Source organism: Chaetodon trifascialis, chromosome 14, assembly GCF_039877785.1.
Source record: "Chaetodon trifascialis isolate fChaTrf1 chromosome 14, fChaTrf1.hap1, whole genome shotgun sequence".
Lineage (NCBI taxonomy): Eukaryota > Metazoa > Chordata > Actinopteri > Chaetodontiformes > Chaetodontidae > Chaetodon > Chaetodon trifascialis.
The window spans coordinates 6,620,756-6,646,545 of record NC_092069.1 but is presented as its reverse complement, the minus strand read 5'-3'; the positions used below and the strand labels follow the sequence as shown (position 1 = coordinate 6,646,545).

Genomic DNA, 25,790 nt, shown 5'->3' with positions numbered 1-25,790 from the left:
GGGGCAGCGATGACTCACAGTGGCTTCCACGTCCGGAAGCTTCCAGTAACACTCGCAAACAGCCGCGGACTACTCGTCTGAAGCATAGAGGGAGGAAGATGCGGACATCAAAAAGCACATTTAATTGGACCAATTAGGGCTCTCGCATCTTTGATCCATCCGCAGTGCTTTGTCTTAATCCTCTTTCACTCTTGTGCACAGCGCTGAGCGACATGACTGCACCGGCAGAGGACTGGCCCAACATCTGGGTTGCCGAACAGCTGCTGCTGTGGCATGTGCAGTCCATTAGAAGGTGGTGATGTGGCAGTTTTCTCATTGTGTCATGCTGACCCACAGTCTGCAGGGTTGAGGGAAAGCACCGCTCAGGAGGTATTCCCTTACCTTCGGCTTCCAGGAAGGAATCATGCAATTGGTCCTTACGCGTCTCCACTCACAGGAGAAGACTGGGAGTAATTTGATTGTCCAGACCCGCCGTTCAGCTGTAATGTCTGGTTTAGACAGCGCTGTCTACCTTTCGCCCTACACAGTGGACCTCCCGGAGCAGTGGAAACCAAGGCCACCCAAGTCCTGCTGAGGCTGGAAGGCACTGTGTGTGTTTGTGTGTGTGTGTGCTATAGACTCATCTAACTGTCCACACAAAACAGCCAAGGCTCTGATCTCAGCAAGGGAAGCCTGCACTCAATTTAAGACAAAAGAGAGGCGACTGGATGAAGCAGGAGGGATGGGGGAGACCCAGAGATGAGTGGATCTGCTTTGTCATCCAGACTCCCGACCCTGACTCAGCCCATAATTGCTTGTGCTGTGAAAATGTGTTATTCAGACAGCTGCAGGAGGAGCAGATGATGAAATAGTTGTAGCCAGGAGAAAGCGGAGCGATTTAGCAGCCGTATCATTAACGGAGCCAGATCAATCGAAGAGGAACGCTCCTGGGACAAGTCGGAACAAAGTGACGAAACGCAAATGAAAACGGTGAAAGGTGATTTTGTGTTTGCTCTTATTTGCAGCGGGTTCAGGGCCCCCATGGCGCCCAACTGAACAGTAGCCTAGCTAAAATAGTGAGAAACCGCAAGTGACTCACTGTGTTGATACTGAAGAATCGCAGCCTAGAATACGGCCCCGATTCACAGTCCGATACCAGCAAAACTGAAGCGTCACAGCAAGACAGATCCTGGTGTTGGCAAGTTCAGAGCGCAGTCTTTCAAAAGCATTTCTGTCACTACAGCTACAGAGAAAGCACACACGCATAATCAAAGCTGTAATAACACAAGAGGTAACCATAACTAAAGAGGCCTGTGTTACCAGAACAGGCTCAGAGAAGTGAATAATGATCTTGATAACAACCTGTTGTTTTTCCTCTCTCCAGTAAAAAAAAAGCCTTACTGGAAGAGGGATTATGATGTCCAAAAGAGTTTAACACTCCAGAATTTATGGGCCCATCAAAGAACAGAAGGGTGGGGGGGGGGCAGGGTGAAAGAGAGTGTGTACGGGGGGGCATGCAGGCCCGACCACAGCTTTCTGCTGACTGATGCAGGCCCAAGAGGTGAGTCACTGGAGAGGGGGGAGGGATGGGGTAAGTTCTCCTGGGGGCTACTCGGAAACAGGGAGACTGATGCTGGTGAATAAGGTAAGTTATTTGTGTCTGCTTGGAAATGCGGGGGCACGGAGGAGGTCACACAGCATTCAAGGAAGCCAGACCTTTGTTCCTGAAAGGCCAAAGCGACCTGGAACAAGCTGCTGCTCTGTTCAGGCTCCTCTGGAGGGTCTTTGCCCTCAATTTCACACGATCTGATGTGGGTTTCCTGTAAAATACCTACTCACTTGTTATGCTCTGAGCAGCATTTGGAAATTATTGCACAGTAAAAGTACCTCAGGGAACTATGCAGTAGAAGAATCCATTACACAAACAATTAAAAGGCTTTAATAAAACCTCGTGTGCACAAAGAGGTGAGTAACACCTCTGTGCGATGACGTATTTGCTCGGCAGAGCACATGCCCGACGAACAGCTCAGAGACAGGAAGCACAAACATCTAGCCGAGGCTCCTGTGACGTCAGCAAGCCACGACCGGTGTGAAATGAGTCAAGCGACGCTGGTCTCTACAAAAGATTAGAATCAGGGAGAGGAAACACTGGTCACCACATCCCTAAAGATCTTAAACTGTTCCACTTGAGCAACAGACAGATCTGAAGCCCCACAAAGAGCTCAGAGTGCCAGGAGTTCACTCGATGGTGATGAATGGGCAGACGAAGAGTTACGTGGGACAATGCTTTGTTATGGAACAGAGGATTTCCTGTCAAAGAATCTGTTCCCCTGTTATTGCTGTGAAGGACGCGTTTAAAAGAAATTCCTCCAAGTGTATCTACTGTGGAATTTTCCCGATACTAATTTTGAGTACAGCTTCAAAAAAACCCCCAAAAGTATTGATTTACTATTATGTAAGTCAGAAAAAACAGCAATTGCTCAAAACTGAGGAACTAAATTTTATGGTAAGTTCGCATGAAAAATGACTAAATGATCAAAACAGCTTGATTCCAAAGTATTGGACAAATTTAAAAAATGACCTTATGATGGCCCTAAATGAAAAGTTAATGAATTACAAAAGCAACTGCAATTTGTCAAGAAAAATTCACAATTCACTAAAAAAGATGTGATAAACTCATGGTTGGTGCTGAGGAAAAAGTCAGTGGATCATCAGAGTCAGTAGATTTATCCTCTGGGAAACATGAATTATATTATACTATAATATATTATAGTCTGGACCGACCAATCAGCATTGCTGTCTCTAGAGCTGTTGCTTCTGGCTTGGCTAACCGTGCTAAACATTCTCTGGTTCAAGCTAAGTTCATGGTGGATAGTGATGGGAAATTTGGCTCTTTTAAGAGAGCCGGTTCTCACAGCTCGGCTCTCATAAAAGAGCCGGCTCTGTCGGCTCCCAAGTGGCTCCTCAGATCTTTGCTGCTTAAATTCATTTATTATCAAAATAATGTAAAATGATGTGTAAAATTAATTACTAATGCACAAAACATACTTCACATCTAATTTTACTGCATTTCCTGCAGTCACTCATTTTCTCACCTTTCCAGCGTTTTGTCTGTCGTGGCTCTTTGTGTGTGTGTGTGTGTGTGTGTGTGTGCACGTGCGCTGTCTGTAACCCCCACTCCTCCCCCTCCTGCTCAGTGTGTACACACTGGAGCCACCACACATCATGTAGTTGATCAATCAAGCGCGGCTTGAACGGAAAAAAAGTCGAGAAAAAAACAAAAAAAACCCAAAGCGGCTCCCCGGCAGGAGCCGGCTCCAAGAGCCGTTTCGCTTGCGACCAACACATCACTAATGGTGGATTGAGCATGTTTGGGCTGTGGGATGTTGGAGGGACAAAGACACCACCTTGGGCTCTGGGGGGACTGTGATGTTTTTTTCCACTATCTTTCGATGTTTCATGGACTAAAATGATAAAGTGAACAACTAAAAAAATAACAACCAGTTTACACAAACACACATGTTCATACTTACCGTAGTGTCCTTGGCTGCGACCGCAGTGGTCGGAACGTGCTTTGAGATGGACTCCTGCGCCTTGAGCACCACACAGCCTTGGGGTCCCAGAGTAATGATGACTGACCCGCAGCCTCGCTTCTGCAGCTCCTGAGCAGCCCGACGTGCCTCCTCCACATCAGCCACTGAGGAAGCAGTGAGCAGCTCGGCCTGTGCGGAGACACAGCAGAGGAGCGGAGGCATGACACTGCAGACACACGGCGCTGTGCAATCCCAGAACACACTCCTCACTTAAGCACTCAGCTCACTTAGCACAAGATGATGATGATGACGGGATGCTGCTTCTTCTCAACCAGTCTTTTCTTTTTTTTCTTTTCTAGGTCAGTTAATCAGAGGTTAGGAATTAAAATTAAAGATAGGGCAAAACCAGCACGAGTGTGGGATACAGGGAGGATAAATAAAGGGCTGCATTATGGAAAATCCCCAAGAGGAAAACCCAGTATCAAGGACAGCGTAGAACATGCAAGACTTGATCACTGTTTGCCTAAATCTAAATGGTTTATCTGTCTACTGAACACACTTAAGTTCATCACAGCAACTTATTATGGCCCTAATTAGTAGTGTTTTACAAGGCTTTTACTTACTTGCTATAGTTTACTGTTTTGTATTAACAATTTGGGGATGACTCAGCTCTTAATTACACGCTGACCGTGGTCAGACTCATAAAACACATTCAGTCTGTTAAGGATTTGCTGGATCCGTCAGCAGTCTGCGGGCCAAGCGTTTTCAAAGAGTAGATCCTCTTGACTGTGCTGCTTCATCTGGCTCCAAAATGACTAAACAGTGACAAAGCAAGACTCTGCAGCTGATGCTTGAGGAACTTCAGGGAAAGTCAGAACCACAGCAGCGCTCTCCAGAGTAAGTGGCACCTTTGATACGGATGAGCCACAGCGTTGTTCTCCGGCGTTGAAAGGCAACGGCACGGCAAGATCATCTGAGGCATAGCTGAGGCTTGAGAGAGCATTCTGAGGAATTCATGAGACATCGAGTTTATGTGACACCAGCCCTTCAAAGATTAAACGCTATCACACATGCTGTCGGTAATTCTATTTATTTTCATTTGAAATATTTTGATGGTTCATGCCCATTTTTAATCAACTGGCTAAAATTGCTTGCTCAGCCTTCCTTGGCATGCAATCAATCCTTAGCCTTAAAATAAGGGCTTTGGCTCAGTTTTCAAGAGCTTAAATTAATTAAATAAGCTAATTTTTTCTCTTTAAACTCTACATACATGGTGCACATGTCCATACCTCACAATACAGACACCTCATATTAGCACAAGTTTCTGTGCTGATCGCTATGAAACGTGTCTGCAAGCATGTGTCTTTTTTTCCATGTGAGCAGCGTGACAACATACATAGCTGCTGATGGTCAAAATGCTACCATGTGCTGTCTTCTTTTCAGCATCTCTGTATTTGAGGTAACAGTAAACTTACATTTAAGTTGCTGTTAATAAGTTACAGTTTGACATCATTATTTGCTTATTTGAACGTTATTTGAGATGAATCTCAGGTCTAACCACACACTGTGTGGCGATGCACTGCTAAACTCCCCGTCAGGTGTTGCCCAGATTGATTCAGGTAGTTTTTTTTAGTGGGTTATGTGAGACTTGGAGTGCAAAAATAGAAGTATATCATTTTGCAGATTGAATTGATGTGCTGATCGTTTGCTTTTTCTCCCTCGCTCTCTCTCCCCTCTCAACCCTTACACACCTCCACACACAGACTGATAGACGCAGACCTACACATGCACTCAGTATATGGTAGAACATCTATTTATACTCCTGCTAATGTACTAAATTTTGTTTTGCGTTTGCTTTTTTTGGTCTCCAATGGTTCACTGAAAACTTGCATGGGTGTTCACTGCACACCCATGTTTTCTTGTTAGTCACTTGCTGTCTCTGGGTAGCATAACATAACAAATACTTTATCACTGGATTGCCATAATAATAATAATAATAAAAAAAAAAACACACTTGCACATAAGCAAGAAATTGCTGGTTTAAATCAAATTAGAAATGAAGCATAAGTTATGTTACACTTATTAGTTAGGGTTCAACTTTTATCCTATTTTAACCAAGAGGAAATAAACTGTTCAAACCTTTCAAGGATCACTTTTTATTCGCAAAACCACGTGGAAAAATTCAAGTGTTAGAAAAACAAATCGTGTTCCTCGTGAACTCAATGAAGTGTCTTATGGACGACTTCCCCTTTAATTTGCTGCAGCAATTAGAGGTCTGTAATCATGTTGCTCTAAAAGCAGTAGCAGTGTGGAAAACATACGCACATTAAAGAACATTCCCGGCGACTTTGTGCCGCTCTCATGCTTCTATGTGCGAGATCCCTCTCGGATCTGCACGATAGAAACGTGAATCCACTTTGGCACGTGAGGTCGTCAGGTGGACATCAAAGATAATTCCCCTCACTGTAAAGCACTTCAGCGTACTATGTGGGCTGAGGATCAAAGAGGGCCTGCACTTTGTCTTCCTTAAGCCCCCCCACCCCACCCCCCAGCTGGAGCATGGTACAGTGAGACCACACACAAACACGTACACAGGACAGTATGTGTGCCAGCCGTAACCCCACACAGGAGGGTCAAGGCGCGGCTCACGCTCGCGCTGAATGGGGGTCTGAGGATCCGATCCCCCCTGCTTTTGTGATCTGTCAAAGTGAACAATGACCTTGGACAGTTCAAAAATAAACCGCAGCGTGTATCTGTGCTTTCAGAGCCCGCAGCCACCCCGGTGCTGTCGGATGCCAAGAGAGAAAAAGAGCTGTTTTGTTAGTCATCAGCTTCACACCAGGGCAGGGAATCAATCTACCTCCCTCTGTGTACAAGAATATGAGAAAGTTGAATTATGTCTCTCTTGCTGTCTGTGTGTATATGTGTGTGTGTGATAAGCATACACACACATACACAGACATCTTTCCATCACTTTTGGGGACATTCCATAGACTTACATTCATTTCCTGGACACGTACCCAAACCCTCACTCCTTAACCTAATCTTAACCTTCCTTGAACCAAGTCTCCACCCTTGAATTGAATGATTTACGTCCTCATAAAGAGGACGAGTCCCCACTATGTGACTGTGTAAACAGATTTATGTCCCCACAACACATCCACAAACACACACACGCACAGTGCGCACCTACTTTTAAAGCAAATGCAGTATAAAGCTGTTGACATGGTGGGTGTATTTGCAAGAACGTATATGTTTAGGCACATCGCCAAAGGGCGGAAATAATGTGCTGTCATTACAGTCATTTTGTGTGTTTACGTTTTTGATGGGGAGCGTTTCACTTCTGCTTTAAAGTTTAGATTTGCAATTCAAGTGTTTGTTTTTGATTTTCTCACCTCAGTATCTCTTCTTACTGACGGGATGTGTAACCCTTGTTCCTGTAAATGAGTAACTTTATCTTATACATCGGTATATTTAGAGGATTGGTACGTCTCGGCAAAATCTTTTTTACACTGCTGTATTTTCTTTGCATACATTTAGCGATAATGCTGTAAATGATGTGTTTATGACCCCAGTCCCAAACAAGTTGGGACACTACGTAAAACCTAAATAAGAACAGAATGCAATCGTCAAACTCAGCTGTTGTTACTCAAGTTGATGAGATAAAACATTAAATATATTGTCTTTGCACATGTAAAAAAGAATAAGCAAGTCATCACATTCTGCTTTATTTATGTTTCACACAGCGTCCCAACTTTTTAGGAGTCGGGGTCGTTTTAGCATCATGTCATAAAGCATTAAAGTGTGCAGGGTCATTTTTCTCATGCTTAGTCATCATCTGCAGTTCAAAAATGTGTAACCCTTAAATGACAGGACAAACAATGCAAAATTAAACATTAGTAGATTTAAAAAGAAGGTTTCAAATATGATTGCATATACAGCAGGTAAAAGAAAAAGGGACCAACATCAAACACAGCTCCTCACTTATAAGAACAAGATTTACAACTGTGAGCAGTTTTGAGGCAAAACTGAAGAATTACATTCATTTTAAATCTAAACTATGAATAAAGCAAGAGGTCAGAATCTACCTCTTAAAATCTGATACCATTCAGCGATTTCAGCTTACTGCACTGACTGGGAATAAGCTTTGCTCTTCTTCTATAGAGTATTTTGCCTTTGGGCTGCACTGCTGTCAGATTCCCCTTTGTTTCCAATTGCTCTTCTAAAAGTCTGTTTACATAAAGCTACTCAAGTAGAGCAGAGATAGTTACTGTAAGCAGCAATTTACTGAGTTTAAGAACTTTAAATCATAGAATGACAAATGCTTCTGTAAACTGTTTCACATTCCTAAATTTGCCATGTCAACACGTTGTTCCCTTTTCCTTTTCCATTAAATCTCAGAATGCTTGTTGACTCAGTGCCTTTTTACTTTGAATTCATTTTAATTAGCTTATTCTATGTCACCACCAATATATCCCACCCAGAGACGTTAGTGTTTTTTCCACCCCTGCATACTGCATAATATATAACATGACTGTACCTCCATGACCTGACACTCTTTAAAAAAAAAGAAAAAGAGAGAAGACATGTTGCGCTTTCGTCAACTCTCCCTTTCATGTCCCCACACCTGGCTTCAGCCTCTCTCCGCCCTGCATCACCACATCAAATAGAGGCTCTGAGGCAAACTCGCATCCACTTTATCCCCAAGGGGGCGGCTGACTCAGCCAAAGTGCACATCTGCTTTGTTGTTTTTACTACGATTCCCATCTATCCCCGGCCCCCGTCACTCATCTGTCATCACCTGACAGTCAAAACATGAGGCGCCATGACACGAGGTTTTACCGTAAAAAGGTGGTGAGATACTTGTTTCCCTCTTCATGCCAGAGGGTTTACATGTATCGCTGTAGGCTGCAGTGAGGTTATTGATGCGCTGGCGGGGGTCATGACCCAGGAGGTACGGTTGAATCACTTTGAAAAGGTATGTGTATGTGTGGGTGCTCATAACATCTCAAACCTCTGATCTCGGCCGTTCACAGAGAAGCTGAGAATAAATATTTCTACCTGTACGTGACTCTGCTGCACAACGAGTCTCCCGGTGTTGACTGGACACATTTAAACTGCAGCTTGAACTGATTCGAACAATCATGATTTGTTTGCCGATTCAGCTAGAAGAATGTGGTGCAGCCAGTCTAAAACCAAAAACATATGAGGCGTAAGGACTGGATCAAACAGCGTGTTTGTGTGCTGGTTGTATACTGCAAACATTAGCATGCCCGGCTAACTAGCTTCCTATCTACAGCAGGAGCCATGCGTTACTTTCAAGGTGCGGTCTGCATTAGTTTGTGGGGTTACAGATGACATATATAGGTGTATACAGCCATCAAGTGTATCTTTAAAACCCCACTTAAAAATGTCAGCTGGAGACAAACCTTTGACGCTAGCATTATCTTAATTAGCTAGATAGCTACTGCTGGCAAAATCTTCTAACAGCACTTCATTTCAGACAGCCGTCGCTGCCTAAACACACTATGCCTGCTCTTGTGTACCACTGTATGAAACTGAAAAAAACAAGAATTTTAATGGTAAATCTGCCCCCAACCTCACAAAGTGCATATGTGCTGTGTGAGAACAGAAAGCTGGTCAACCCACAATGTTGCTGCGCAGGACTGGTTTCGTACTGCGCCACTGTTATTGTGAGTATGTGAATGTGTGAGAAAGCCACAGTGACTGTGTGAGGAAGCAATCAATGCTGCTGTGATTTGGAAAGTGAGGACATTTAGGCCAGTCCTCTTGTTTGGACAGACCTTCAAAGGGCTGTTTGAGGGCTCAGACTTGGTTTTAAGTGTTAGGTTAGGTTTAGGTTAGGGTTAGGCATTTAGTTGTGGTAGTAAAGGTTAGGGTAAGGGACTATGCATTATCAACTGAAGGATTGAAGTACAAATGTGTACAAGTGTGTGTGTGTGTGTGTGTGTGTGTGTGTGTGTGTGTGTGTGTGTGTGTGTGTGTGTGTGTGTGTGTGTGTGTGTGTGTGATCAATCACCTCAGACTCATTACAGCAAAACACATCAGAGGCTCTGTAGAAACCTGTATCCAAGTCAGGAATGGCCGGTGCTGGGTTGAATATTGTCTTTACTGTAACAAGAAACCAGGCAGCGATCCGTTTTATTGACCACAGTGAACAACATAATTTACAGGTCGCTCAAGATAACATGCAATCATTGACAAGGTTTCAAAAAAAAAAAAATCATTGTTCTGAATAATACGCCCAGCTACGGCTGTCAGCTTGTCTTTAAAAGAATACATTTTTTGACAATGTCCCTCAGTGACACATTTTACAATTGTGTAATGTTTCTTTTCCATTTGCTAAGCTTCACTGTCAAGGTCTGGCATTACCTTAATTAAACTTTCAATGGGAACAAAGGCTAGCGGGCTACCACTGGGGATTGCTCTCGCAGGCAAAGCTCAAGTGGATAAGCTTCTATAAAAAGACACATTTTAAACGATTAAATTAGCATTCCCCGAGAAAAGAACACTGGAGAGAGAGAGAGAGAGAGAGAGAGAGAGAGAGAGAGAGAGAGAGAGAGAGGGAGAAAGAGCTGGTGGAAACAGCCTCACATCCTGTGGCTGTTTGCGGCACGCTGTAACCTCTGCGGTTTCAGGATTGTGAGTGTGGAAAAGATTCAACATGAGGTATATAACCCTATATAGGCTATGTGTGTCAGTGTGTGGGTGAGATGAGTTGTGACCCTTTCTGTGTATGTTGAGGAGCACAAGAGAGGGAGAGCGCGCGAGAGAGCAAGAGTGTTTGTCAGAAGTAATCCTCTGTACGTGTTGCACATCACTGTCTTATGCATATTCATGAGCAGAGAGCATTAATGCATCTAATACCATGATTTCTGTGTATGTGTGAGGATAAGCCCAGCTTGACGAAGCGATTAATTCTGATATCTCTGTGTATGAAATAAAGCCTCATGCAAGTGTGCGCGCGTGTGTGTTTGTGAGGGAAATATATGTTCGGCGTTGGTGACATCAAAGTCTGTTGCGCAAAAGTGTGTGCCTAGTTGCTCTGTGTGTGTGTGTGTATGTGTGTGTGTGTGTGTGTGTGTGTGTGTGTGTGCGCTCGTGTTTGCGTGGGCACATAAGAGAGCAGCTGCGTGGGTTTGTGCAGGGCTTTGGCCACCTGGCGCTTTGAGGTGGATGCTGGGCTGCTCGCGAGTAAAAGTGGAAATCATGTCTCTCTCTTTCAACACACACACACACACGCTGTATGGATACCCGCATGAGCCACAGCCATGTCATAAAAAGTGACACTGGCCTCTCTCTGACTCTCTCTCTCTGTCTGTCAGCCCAATTGCACCTCAGCTTCCATCCCTGAGATGTCTGTCCTCTGTTCCTCACCTCCTCCGTCACTGAACATGCCGTTTTAAACTCTTGCACGTCTTATCTTTACCACTTAAAGGATGATGAAACAACAAAGTGAGACGCTTGTTCCTGCACTGCTCACTAGCAACACAACAGTACTGATCATGCCAGCTTAAAGGTTTCACTGGCACTGAGACTGCAAACACTCACACCTGTATGAGCTGCTTCCACTACTCCAGCTACCGACTTCTCTACCCTCAGTTCCCCCGGCTCGTACTGGAGAAGGAAATCTTTAAAAATGGGTCACAAATACAAAACCTTTATGTTCAGTATGCAAGCAATGTATAACTCAGTCACAGCGATGCTCAGAATCAAAAAAGGTTTAAACATTTACAGCTTCAGTGACTGAGAAGACTCATTTACTCTGACACAGAGGTGGTGAATTGTGCACTGAGGGAAACCTCCCGGATTTTCAAATCTGATGCTTTTATATATCTGTGTCTACATGAAGAAACAGATTATTACCCCTTTTTAGAAACGTGGCCAGACTGCAGTGTACTGCCTGCAATGATTTGTATGGCTATTATTTCACTCTCTTGATTATACTCATTTGACATTGGTACTCTATAGCTTGTGTTCTTCCTCCATTTTTACTATCTCACTTTGTTTGAGAGTAATCGTTTCAATTTTAGAGCAAAAACAGAGTGTGCTCTTTATTCCGTGAACTGTGCCGTGCATCTCACACCAAATCATCTCAAGGAAGGCTGACCTGAAGGACAGACACATCGAAGGACGGAGGAGGATTACTTTTTGACTGGACTTTAATATGACTGCTTCTTGTCACATCTGTGAGAGAGAGCTGCTGTTCTCCAGGAATAAAAAGGTACAAGGGAGAGGAGAGGGATGGATAAAGTGCTTGGCTTATGTAGCTAGACTTCATTTGAAAGTTTAGTTTAGACCCCTTTTCTCCTTGTCTTGTCTGTCAGTATAATCAATGCATTTCACTCCCAATCCCCTTCACAAACACTCAGCAGTCAGGGCTTTTTCTGCCTCTACCTCATCACATTTTCCCAATGTTCTTCATTGACGCTCACATGCATGTTAAACATGCAAATTAGTTACAACAATGGGACGCATGTTTACTCGGCGCTGATTACATAAGCTTGATTACGCTGTTAATTGGAGTAATTGTCATAAAATATGTGGAGTGCTTCAGTGGTATTAACAGACAACCCATCACTGAGTTTAAGCACATGCCGCATGCCATGTAAACAGGATAAATAGAAAAAGTATCAGAGGCATGTAAAAGGCTTATTCATGCTGTACTCTGACTGTTATACCAACAGTCATATTATTATGTGTAGCTGTGGACAGAACTGGTAAGAAGGGCAATGTTGTCTTCTGCTATCTGCCTCCTCATTCGCTATCTGTGGCATGACCGCTGTGTTTGCGTCAAGCGTGTCACTTCCGTGCTGATGTCAAATGCACAGGCCCGGTGCTCATGCAGTACACATGCAATAAGACTGCGGAGGATGGAAGGTTATCAATATGCACACAAGAGCAGCTTGTGTGAAATCCCCAATGCAATCATGCATGAAGGAATCTGCCTCTCTGATGCAAGGAGCCGCCAGTGTGGACGTAACATTAACCGGTGTGTCGGTCTCAGGTTGCTTTGTTTTGCTCTCCAGGTGTTAGTGAAACCGCACAAATACACTCCAGCACACGCACAAATGCACACACGCTCACAGCTGCTGGGACAGATGTGGTAAGACTGGGATGTGTGCATACTGAGTCACGTCTGGCAGGAGAGTGTGTGTGCGTGTGTGTCATGACTCTGGGTTTTTTTTTTTTTTTTTCTTGTACAGAGGTTCAAAGTCTGGTCGCACATGTGCTGGATGAGCAGCCAGGATATTTGAGAAAGCACAAAAACACAGCAGTTTGTTGCTGTGGTCGATTTAGGAGGAAAGGTGGATGGAAAACAAGGGCAGAGGGAAAACAGCAGAAGACAGCGAGCACGCACACACACTTCTACATGCATGCACACACACACACACACACACACACACACACACACACACACACACACACACACACACACACAAAAGAAATGAGTCATCAGTGAGTATGTGAAAGGGCTTTAAGAGGCTCTAATTGCATCTGATGAGAAATATAAAAGCGGCTTCTTGCTCAGACAAGGAAGAGGGGGAGGAAGACGGGTGAAGACGGAAGAAGAAAGAAAGAGTGAAACTACACAACTCCTACCATTTCCTCACTTCGTATAATTAATTTAATTCCATTAACTTCTCAATATTAAATGGTAGATGGCAATGAATTACGTACATACATATGTTTTCCTCTCCAATAATTACACGCAAGGAGAAATAACTCTTTGATAGGTTATCTTGACAAGTGTTTCTGAGAGCTGGCATCTACAGTACGTGTGGCTTGATGGTGACATTTGCGTAATTTGAGCGGCGCTTCACCCCCGCGTCATTAAATCCTCACCACCAAACCCATTAACACCCATTCTCTCTAGAGAACTCCATTTACGCAATGCTCTGGTGCGGCGGCGGCGAGGTGGCATCCTTGCCAAGCGTCTTTGCTCGCATTGCCTCTCTCCTGGCGCCGCATGCCGAGCCTAATCCTGTGGTGCGGTCGACACGGTGAGGAGGGGGGCTTGGGGAAAGAGGGTGGCGCTCGGCGAGGCCATCTGGGTATCCCATCTGCAACATGGTTACGGCTGCGACTCTTTCATTCTGGCAGCCGGCGACAAGCGATTACCGACGACAGGCCCTGATGACAGGGGCGAGAGGCTCCCCAGACGTCTCGAATGACGCGAAGGCCTGCTAATAATAGGACGGCGTTAAAGATGATGTGCTCTGTAACCTGGATATCACCAAAAAGGTGGAGGGAGGAAGGGATGGCAGGAGGGCGGTGATGTAAAATTGATAACGCAGGACTACAAGCATCCTGTCGGCTTTTAGTAATGTGTGTGAAGACATGAGCGGGGACACAGCAAACACTTGTGAAAATATTACATTTGTCCACTTCTAACACTTTACTTGATAAAGTGATATGAGTCAGTGGGAAGCCTCTCTCTAAAGAGTGGAGGGACGTATCAGTGTGGAACACAAACAGAACAGTCACATGACTTTCATTTAGATGTGTCTCCTCATCCTCCTGTTTTTTCTAGCTTAAAAAATGGCACTGTCAGGCAGACCAGGAAGACCAATGACCCTGAGGGACGTTCATGTGTCATAAACCCACACTTAAAGTGAGGATATCCTTCAAATGTGCTAGTTTCAACTATGTCTGAAGGCAAAAAGTGTCATAGGTGGTGTTGCAATTCACTTATACGGCATTATCTACAGCTAACATTAGCCACCAAAAGCTAACAGTCATAACCAGACCATGTAATGACGTAGCAGCAAAACCTCTGAGTGTACTGAATTGAGCAAGAGTGTGTTTCTTTTGTAATATGCTTTTAGTGCTGCCTGGAACAGTATCTACAGTGGGATGTTTTTTGACAATGAACTTTCTAGTTTGCTTCTTCACCCAAAATGTAGACTTTGGTGTTTTTGGATTCACAGCTTGGCAGTATTCACATGAGTTCTCCTAAGATCCACTGCTTCCATCTAAATCGTCTTGCTCTCCGCTGATAAGCTTGTGAGTTGCTGCATGCATTGGCTTACATCTGTCAGAGCGCCAGCCTTACACTCTAGCACTGGTCAGAACCGCATTATCTCAACCTGTTGATTGGCTAGCCTGGCAAACTTCTGTCTTCCCATTTGTTGTCTGAATGCTAACAGTGGTTAGCTCAGGCAGAGCAGCTCACCTTGCCAAAGACAAGCGGGTTCAACAACCAGGGTCGTACATGAGGATTAAGACAGAAGCAGTTTGTATAGTTATAGTTTGGCAAAAATCTGAGGGTTTGCAACATACTGAGGACACAGATGGCCAGCAGACAAGTGGATTATGTTGCAGAAGTGGTTTGAGAAGTTTCTGTGGACATTTTGCTACTTTTTTGGCCACATATTCTTCTTACATCACTACTGGGATCCACTGAATGAACCATGGATCCACACTGACCACAGCCCTCGTTCTCACTCAAGAGCAACTTTTGCTGAAGACATGGGAAAGGTTGATGTATGACTTAAAGGTAGAATGTGATCCAAATGAAAAAAACTAAAAAAAAGATAATAATCTGCAAACAATCCCGAGTTGTTTGACAGATCTTTCAACGCACAAACCGACATGAAACACGTTATGTTGTTTAACGTTTGGTTAACAGATGAGGAAGAGGCAGTCACTGAAAATGCCCCAAATGGTCTTTTATCTAAGAGTTGAACTCTTCTACTATATATGTGAATAAATACCTGTCACTTCTATGGTCAAACAAAGGAACCTTGAAAGACCAAAGCAACCACAGCTGGTGACAATAAACACAGCTAACAGAATGCAAATGTAACCAGCTCTTTCATATTATGTAAGAATGGCACTGGAAAATGTCTTTCCTCCTCCACTTTAAGAATGGATCATTTTCTCTCCGACTGGAGAAGAACCTGCACATGTGCCACAGACGCACCATCACACGCAGTTCGCTGACACTCACTGACCTTTATTCTCCTGAGCCATGCGAAGTGCCTGCAAGGATGTCTGCGGGCTGATCTCCAGCTGGCACACCAGCACTTTTGCTTGACTGATGGCTGGAAGAGCTTTCTGCAGCTCCTCACCACCCAGCAGCATGTTGGCACCGGCCACGATCACAATGGCATTCTCACCTGCCAGAGACACCAAAAGAGACGTGTGAACAGCCACTGTATGACGGCCTCGAGAATCCATGGGAACCCTCTAGTCCATAAATAGGGCTAAACTGGTGATGTGTGATGTGAGAACCTGTGGTGACTTACTGTACATTTTATTTTTACACTATGCTAGAAGGGTAATATATCAACGTCATTGGGCAAGACAGTGGAAAATATGAAACAGAAGTTTTCATCTAGAGTGTAGTGCAAATTGTAACCGAAGAAATGCAAAAGCAATGAATGCAACGTTTCATCCACTAGTGTTATGTAAATATTAGAAGCTGGATGCATCAAGAATTTCCCAGTTGGGCACCATTAAACCATTGCAGAAGAAGATGGAGACAAAGTACTTACGTGTTCTGATTTATTTGATAAGTCTCTACATCTTTACGTCACGTTTTCCACCTCGTGTGTAAACTATTAAGCAATATTTTTACATTTCATCTCTTTGGTTTATTTTTCTTCGTGAAAAGCACTTAACACATTTGAATTAATTTACCTTTTCACACTAATGCAAAATGTAACGTGCATGTTGCTTTATGGGTCATTATTTCTTAATTGCAATCTTTCATTAACCACTTTCTTCTTTGAATTGAAACAAATGTGTTAAATGAGCTTTCCTGGCTGTGTTAAAAGCTGGAAAAGAGGTGCATATCCAAGAAGGAATCCAAATGTCATGGGAGTCTGACATCACCTGACTGCATGTGACATGACAGAAATTGCTCTCCATGAGGAAAGTCTTGGATTGTAGAAGATTGGAACCAATGGATACTCAGCATGGTTGGTGCACTTAAGCTTTTGTATATGTGAGTGTGTGTGTGTGTGTGTGTGTGTGTGTGTGTGTGTGTGTGTGTGTGTGTGTATCCGGTGATTACAGCCACTTGTGCTGTGAGTCAATGGCAGTACTGAATACATGGGTGTACAATGTGTGTGTGTGTGTGTGTGTGTAGTAAGGAAGAGTGTGCCGACAACACACATGCATTCAGTTGTGTGTGCGGCAAGACCATTTCTAGAACTCATAGAGCTTCTGGGATCTTGGTGGCATAAGCATTTACCTGCATCATTGACAATGATGGAGGCAGCTCCTGTGGCAGCAACAGAGGTCTGCTCTACAAAGTCTGAGACAGAGGGAGAAGAAGAAAGGTGCAAAACAGAGTTTGAAAAGCATCCATTCTGTGTCTGTCCTGCAAAAACAAATGCGCTGCTTTGCTTTCTTGACAGCATAGCCCAAAAATTTAGACCAACTTTCAAGCACCTTTGAAAAACTGTCATAATAACCTCTAGGAATTGTTTGATGTGCATTTGGCTCGGGTTATTGCTTTTTGGCTATGAGGGGACAGGCCACAAACACCTTGAGTGTGATACAGAGCGTGCATTGAGCACAACCTTAGAAAAACAACTTCATTCTTAACAAATCTAACCGGTTTAACAATCATTGCTCATAACAAAAGAGAAGACGTACATCCAAAAGCCTTGAGTAACTAAGAAGACAAAATACACACACACACACAAAAATGTTCTGAATGTGAACTTATTGCCATGCAACATGGAAATGGCAACCAATTTGGCATATCATGCAAAACCCACTCTATCTTACCTGTGTGTACACTATTGTCCTTGAAATTCTGGATGTAATTGTCTCCAAAGAAGTCTTTACCAACCTAAAAAAGATTGAAGGCAAAACGATAACAACAAAGAGAGTCAAGCAGGGTCAGACTTGGTTAGCGGCAACTTTTGAAAAGTGGTGTACTCAAACCTCAGTTGGGTTGGATTTTCGTGTGCCCTGCCAGCATACTGGCATGGTGCCGCCGCCGAAAATGTGCAAAAACGAACACACAAAGTCAACAAACGCACACACGCGCAAACACACGACCAGCTGCGCCAAGCCTTCAAGACACGATAACCCCACCTTCACGCCTCTTCATGCCCACCTCGCTTTCGTTTTCTTTCCCTCTTCCCCTGATCCGCACAGGGATGTCCACATCTGTAGCTACTTTGGGTTGTGGAAGGGGTCCCCACCTTGCCCCGAGGCACCTACTTCGAACCCACGCTTTCCAAAAAACGTGCCAAAACACGGGCACTTCTAGCTGGCTGTGATAGTGGGTTGGGCTGGTATTGGCTGCTTGGCCCCATTCTCTTTGAAGAGCGGCCTTCCGTCTTGGATGTTTTTGACAAGCCCGGGTGTCTATTTTTGGGTTCTCCCCATGCCCGGAGAGCTCCTCCCGCACTGGGTTGTTATCGATTGGGCCTCTTTGTTCTGACAGAGGTGGGGCTTCAGTGCTTTAGTGCTCAGGTTGAAAGGCCACACTGAGCTTACTGATTGGAGACTCGGGGTTGCATGGTATGGGAATAGGCTTGTTTGAAGGCGTGCAAGCGTGGGTGGGCGTATGCATGCGGCACGGTATTGATCAAGACAAAATGAGGCATGGAGAGTTGATGTGGTGAAATGACTGAAGTGTGAACGAAGCTATATGGTTTTTGGGAGCTGTTAACTAGTTGTTTGGACTACGGTAGCTGATGATTTGTCCTTGAGTAAGACTGTGATCAGCCAAACATTGGACAAGCAAAAGAACTTTTTACCGACATGCACACATTCATGCTAGGATCCGAACGAAAACACACTGTGAACACAAACTCTACAGCACAGCAGCAGCAAACAAAGTTTCACACCTTGCTGACCATAGCAGTTCTGGCGCCAAGTCTTGCAGCCTGTATGCACTGGTTAGCTCCTTTCCCTCCAAAGCCAATGAAGAACTTGTGACCATGGATGGTTTCCCCAGCTTTGGGCAACCTTGGTGCCTGGCTGAGGGGGAAAAAAAAGGCAATGAGCAAAATTTTAAGGAGTACATATTCATATTCAAAAACACCATGCTGGATTTGAGAGACAAAAAAATCAAGATTCCCCCAGAATGCTTTGCCTGGATTATGAACTTGTATTCTCTTTTTTTGTCTCTTCATACTGCAGATTAAAGTTTGAAAAATTTCCATTGGACTTTGAAAATGTCTTATTTGGCACTGTGTACTACATTGAAACCTAGAAGTAAAGGGAGATGTCAAAATGTGAAGATAACCCTTCAGGGCCAAATCTTTCCATGGTTAAGATATTTATTTCATCATTCTATCACCGCGTGCAAAAACACACAAACAAGAGCTTTCTGAGTCTGCTCATGATTATATCATTTGGTCTTGTGAAGGTCTCTCACACAAAGGCCAACAACAAACTTGCCGGAATGAGCGGGAACATAGGAAACTTTTTTCTTTCAGTCTTTTTCCCCATTTTCTTTTTTCCATGTAACAGCAATAATAAAAACACACGCAAAACATGGATTTTACAGTTGCTTCATCACTCTAAAATGCACTCCAGATATTTAACCTAGACATTCAGTCGGATGTGCCCACGCAAGTCTCTGCAAATCTGCAAATGATGCAAGCAGCAAAACCCATAGATGTCTCAACTTGACATTGGCCGCACCAGTAATGCCTGACTCATCAGGGTTGGGTAAAGTCCCACCCCTCCCCTCAAGGTTAACATGCCACAGGTGGGTGCCCTCAGGAGAAGCTGTCTGTTGGTTGGTTCGTCCAATCACAGAGCCAGAATGGGTGGTGAGTAACACGGGGGAGAGACAACAGACAGCTTCATACTGTACATCAGGACACTGTGGTGTGGCTGTGGGCCAGTGCTGGCCAGTGCCAAAGAGTTTGCGGATGGTGAAATGTTGTCATAAACTTGTTTTTCATGCACGCTGTTGTTGCTCTTTTTTTACACTGTGTGTGTGTGTGTGTGTGTGTGTGTGCGCGCGTGTGTGTGTGTGTGTGTGTGTGTGTGTGTGTGTGTTTGTGGCAGGTGTGCTATTACAGTAAGTTCACTCAATCCCAGGATTTCCAGTAAGTGGGACGCTGGTGGCAAACACTGGAGGTTGTCATAAATGCTGCTGTTTTTGCACCAGCGTGTGAAAACACTGAAATTCCCAAAGCTATAACAGGATGTAGGGTCAGTGAGGCTGAAATGCGGTGAGAAGCAAACGGAACAAAGTACGAACACATGTAAATACACACGCACACACACCTCCCCCCGACACACATTACCTATTCTACTTGGTACAGCTGTCTTAGTAAATATTTCCCACCTGGGTCACTGCTGTGTGAAAAGAGCTCGTACACTGACTCCAAATTAATATTAATAGTCTCTGTTTTGTTGGGGGAAATCTTTTCTCTAAGAACTATAATATAATAATCTTTATGCGTAGAGCACTTTTCAAAATCCACATCACAAAGTGCTTCACAAAGGCATAAAAACCTCATGTTCTACAACCCCACTTCCACAAGAGTCAGGTTACTGCGTAAACAAAATAAAAACAGAATGCAATCATCTGCAAATGAAATGTGTTTACCGACAATGGTTTTATGAAGTGTTCCCGAGCCCATGAGGAAAATCTTTTATATAATCAAGTGTTTCGCAAAATGAGCCGTTGGAGGTTGCCCCTTTCATACGCAATCATGATGCCATCACCTATTACCAACGAACAGGTACATGAAAAGTTTGGCAGCCGAGTTCTGTACAGTTTGGAGCAGATTAATAGATTCTTGGGTCAGGTAATTAAAAAGGCTGTAGCAGTAATCCAGGCATGATAAGATGAAGGTGTATAAAATGGTCTCCATGTTTTTAAAAGTTTTTTTTTTTTTTTTTTTGAAAATGTTGAAATATTTCTATGATAAAAACATGATTGCACAATCTTTGAGGTGTGTTGCCCAAAACTTAAATTACTACCACACTACCATCAAACCACATGCCAGGATTCTTTGCAACAGGCTTCATATGACCCAGAGCCTGCAGATGACATAATTTAATTTGCCATGTGATGGAACCCAATGACTGTTTGTTTGAGTTCAGCTAAAGAAAATGTTTTGACATCCAATTTTTGACATCACAAAGGCAGACATTAACTGTACTGAACTCAGCATTCCTGGTTTCTGGTGTATCATCAGCATAAAAATAAGGAAGCATGTATAAAGAAAATAAAAATGGTCCCAAAACTGACCCCTGTGGCACACCATACTTAACAGAAGACAATTAAGAGACGTATGATGGTCACTACTTCCATATACAGTATATATCCAAAAGTTGATAGACCAGAGCAGGTGGGCTAAAAACCTGTTAACACACCGAGGGCAGAAAAGACAACAACAATCATACACATATCTGAAAACAGGACAACAAAGATCAGAAAATAGAGCAAATATATTATAAAACTTCCCTCACAAGCTGTCTACTGTGATAGACTAGACCCTACCCGCAGTAGCTAGTTAGCTTAACTTAGTATAAAGACTGGAACCAGGGTGAAACAGTTAGCCTGGTTCCATCCAAACATGCCAAAATAGACCAGCATGTTTTAAGCTCACTGCTAACACTTGTTTAATCTGTCACTGTGGGGTTGTTAGGCTCACAGTCAGACATCCAGGAAGACCAGAAACCAGAAAATAACCACCTATAGAACCACAACATGTCACTAAAACTCCTAGGTTGTTGTCCAGATTGTATCATATTAATCAGTGCCCTTTAGAGGTGCCTATATGCAGATTTTTCTCAGCTAGGCTTGCTGTTTCCCTGTGTCAGTCTTTGTGCTAAGCTAAGTTAAGGTAATTGGCTGCTGCTTGTTGTTTCTAATTGAGTGTCCAGATATGAGAAAGCTATTGATCTTCTCATCATGGTCTTATCTACTCTTTGAACCATTTGTTTAGTTGGTGTTTGGCCTCCCTGAAATGCACCATCACTGGCCTAGCTGGTCACCATTACAGACACATCTATGTCTTCTGTCTTACATGAAGGGAATCCTAGTGTCTCAGAGCTTAAATATGCCAGTGTGGCTTAGAAGGCAATAGGACACTTTGGGAAATATGCTTATTCACTTTCCAGCCTCAAGTTAGGTGAAAATATGTCTGACAGAAAGGCTTTTTGTCAAGTGCAGAGGCTGAAAGGATCATCATGTAAGAATCATTGATTTGTGTCTTCATACACCTGTCACTAACCAATGTTCTGGCTTCCTATTTCATAACAGTGCCCAGGCAACTGATTTCTCATGTGTCATATTTGATCTTAACATTTAAGTGCTCATGGCATTTATTGAGATATTCCTAAAACTGTGATAAATAATTGCTACAACCTTTGTAGCACTGTCAACATAACATTTGGCCAGCAGCCACCTGAAGACGGATAACTGACAGGTAATATAAACAGATTTCCAAATTCTTAAATAAACCCACCCACGCCTCCTCATGCCCGGAGAGACACTTGGCTATTGTTGTCTGTGGTGAGTGCACCAAACAAACAGGGCACTTATGTGCTAAAGTGCAACCTCAGTGCGTTTTCTCCCATGGAACTAAAAAGGCCAAAGCAGGTGTTCAGTGACGTGAAGTGTTTGCTTTGAGGCTGGCTCTCATTTCCCTCTCCTCCATCTCTATTAAAGTCATTCCTCAGCTGTTGGTGAGCAACAGGGGGAAGTAGACTTGGACAAAAACAAATTGAAATGCTGTTTTCCAAAGTTTGGACTAGAGCTTGTCTTTCCAGTTCCACACACAACCTCCAAAGAGAACATATGTAAAATAAGACACAGGGGGAGCTCAAGCTTCAAGCTTTCGCTTGTATAAATCAAAATTTTACAGACCGACTGAACGTGGGTATGAAGTATGGGTACTAAACAGCTGCACTAAACACAGAGGCCATTTTAACTACAGCGTGATAACCTTCGGCAGATATTGTGCCTCAAACAAGACAATTTCAAGCCCACACACCGCCGACGAGACATTATTGTTCTTATAATATCATGTTTTATCATTTTTCCTTGTCTGTGAAGGTCCCTTTAGCTGAAGCTCCAGTAAATCAGGACAAGGTGAAGGAAATTGACAAAGACCAGACTGAGCAAAGACAGCATCCCTCACATGGACACTGTGAGCTGCTTTTCTAACAAGAGGTGCAGTGTCGGAGTAGAGTGTGGGCGTTTATTTTTGTGTGGTCAGACCATTTGTTGGAGCCACGTGCATGTTGCTATTATTCACTCAGTGGTCAGAAACGGCCTATATCAGTGGATATAATAAGCCACTTATCACCCTATTCAGTGTCTGAATTGCTCGGTGCTTATAGAAACAGCACAGCTTTTTTTCATGGTTTTTTACCTTCACATAAAAGGTTGCTAAACAGATATGTGACACAGCTAATGGTATAGAGACACGTAAAACAATGGTGAATATTCTGAAAGTAACGAATTGAGAAGAAATTGGGAAGAAAACACAGCACATCAATGAGGTGAAAATGCTCACATAGAGGCTTGGAAGACTGTTTGGTTCCCAAAATGGGGGTGTGGACCCCTGCAAAGGTTCACAAGAAAAAAAACTGAGAGGCCATGTGCTAATTCAGAAGTAAGAGGAAAAAAAGTAGTTTAACAAAATATTGTTATTTTGTTGGACTTTTCATTAATCTTTGCTTTTGTAATTAAATACCGAACAGCTTCACCTGTTCAGGCCTCTAAAGATATCCAATTGAAGCAATCTAAGCAGGGAAACTCATCAAAATGCTCAAACATCATGGACATGCAGTGTGTGACAGTGGTAGTCAGATAGTTCCTTCATTAAAACTGGTCATAAGGTAAAAAGGTTGGAAACTGCTGTATTAACACATGGTCTCAAAGCTATTAAATCTCAGCAAAGTGTGCAGAGCTCATGGTGATGTGTTCAAATGTCTTTGCTTTGTCTGGTCACACTCAAGAATCCACAGATGGAGAGTTTTCTATCATACAAGACAAAAAAAAAATGAAAATATTCACATTTTTATTCGCAAATGTTTGCATTGTCTTTCTCAAAATGCTTAAACTTTGATTGGGGTAAAATTGTTGCATTGATGCATTCAGATTTATTCACCGAGTGTTTAATGGCACACTTACAGCTGGGGCTGAAATTTCTGGGCTTGAGATTCACTCTCCTAAAAACATTAGATAAAGGTCTGTTTACTGTAATTTGATAGAAACAATCCTGTGGTACATCTCAGCCCTGCTCTGTAATTTGGGACACTCAGGTTTCGGTGAGCAGATGGAAGGAGTCTCCACTCAGTGAGCTGTGGCAGTAGGGGGCACTGTATGGCTTTGACAACGGGTTAAAAGCCTGACAAGCTCGGCTCCTCCTCTTTGTGCACTGCATGTATAGACAATTAAACATAGCCTCCTAAAAGAGGAGCATAGTATGCTCTACAGCCCAACTGATACATTTAGAACAGTACAGATCTGTGTATGGCAGGACAGAAGCGGAGAGAGACGAGTGTGAGTGTATATGAGTGTGTGTGTGTGTGTGTGTGTGTGTGTGTGTGTGTGTGTGTGTGTGTGTGTGTGCCTCCGCTGTCTGTCAGTTAATTGTACTGCCACCCAAACACTGGCTGTTCAAGACAACTGGATTTCTAACTTCAAAGCCATGCATATCACTTTGAAGGGTTGCGAATGTATTCCAACTACCCTCCCCTATCCGCATTCTGACCTCCATCCAAAAAGCCCCAACCCCACACACACACACATACACACTTGCCAAAAACAGGCCATTTCCCGTTAGCTTATTAGGGTTTTAATTGACAACTCCTGCCCTTCAAAGCACAAAGTCACTGGTTGAATTGCTAATGAGCAACAAAATAAATACTTGCCCAAAAAAAAAAAACCCCAGTAGGAGAAGGCATATGTTTTTGTGGAGACTTGTGGGTGACAACTCAAATGTGACAACTTGAACTGGAGTGTGCACTGAAAGCCATGAAACTTTTCTCCCACTAGCACAGATTGTGGCTGTTTATTCAGATCTCCATTCGCTGGCAGCCAGGTGACAGTTATTCTTCCCAGGGTTTCACATAAAAATATTATACAAGCTGTACGACAAGACTGCTGCACAAGCTCACACAACATGCTTCTTCACGCTGACAGGAAGTCACTTAGTTGGCTGGAAACCATGAAGACATTTTACTGCGTTCACTTTATGCATCTTTGGAGATTGTGTCATTCCTCACAAAGGTTATGGTAAATGAGGGTGACAAATTGTTTTCAACTAACCCATTGTGCTGGAGTTGATGACTAACGATTTGTGGGAATGGATCCTACTTGGCTCAACAAATCTCACCACGTATGAGGATGATGCAACACTGACATTTTAGTAAGCAGTAATTATAAAAGATCATCTGCACACTTGGAGTCTTTGAAACCAGAGTTGGATTTAGCATGGCATGGTCACACCTGCATCGTCTGTCAACCTGCTGGAGCGTTGAATCGATGATATCTAGGAACAGCAGCTGGGGAACGATCTGTTCTTCTGGCAGGAAATGTTAGAAACCTTGATGGTAGAAAGATGGACAGATGTCTCTTTTTAACTGGAAGTCTGCTCACTGTTGTTGTCCAATGGCCTGAAAGCTGCTGGACCAAACACTCTTAGACCAGGGATGTTCTCTGCAACATTTTGGGCTTTTAGCACAAGCACTGAAAAGGCAGCGGCATCATCTAAGTTTAGACCACTTCCTCTATTCTTGTGTAGACAGGACTGTGCAGTCCATTTCAAGTCATGATGGAAAACACCCATCAGCCCTGATGCCATATTTTCCACAAGCTCGCATGTCAAAATAAAATCCCTGAAGGAAAACGGTGGTTGTGGCGGTTAATAATAATAAAGGGAAACATGTTTTAAACACAGACAATTGACCGTTTCCTCAGCTACACCCCATAAGTTATTGTCAATATGCCTGACGAGCTTTCCACTCTAATACGAGACATAATACAGTTTACAATAATGACGGTGGCAGATTCTGAGGAATTTTTGAAACAATGGGTCCTTAATTTCAGACAGAGGTACACCCAAGAAGGATTATCATTTCTTGCCACACCTGCCAATTTTGCCATGCATAAGTAAGTACATAACACTCAGCTAGTGTAGGTAATGTGTGAGGTTAGCTGGACATGCTAATGACTACAGCTTATGCTAGAGCAGATGAACACATTGTTCCATTCCAAGTAAAAATAACCTTTGGTAAAACAAAAGCCTTAAATCATCTGGAGACCCTTTGGGGGTCTTGAAACCCGGGTTGGAGAACCACTCGGTC

General features: G+C 43.4%; 1 protein-coding gene across 2 annotated transcripts in view; it reads right to left on the bottom strand.

The window, feature by feature from the left end:
- The window catches only part of rbks (ribokinase), a 34,560-nt gene that overhangs the window by 5,196 nt on the left and 3,574 nt on the right, over positions 1–25,790 (bottom strand). Inside the window, exons 3-8 of one of the 2 annotated variants that reach the window (XM_070979184.1) lie at positions 18,350–18,482; positions 17,277–17,340; positions 16,735–16,797; positions 15,491–15,655; positions 9,553–9,644; positions 3,513–3,701 (exon numbers count right to left, since the gene is read on the bottom strand). In XM_070979184.1, coding sequence (XP_070835285.1) covers positions 3,513–3,701; positions 9,553–9,644; positions 15,491–15,655; positions 16,735–16,797; positions 17,277–17,340; positions 18,350–18,482 — 706 coding nt within the window. The remainder of the gene's footprint in view (positions 1–3,512; positions 3,702–9,552; positions 9,645–15,490; positions 15,656–16,734; positions 16,798–17,276; positions 17,341–18,349; positions 18,483–25,790) is intronic. The other variant, XM_070979185.1, reaches the window with a different exon arrangement.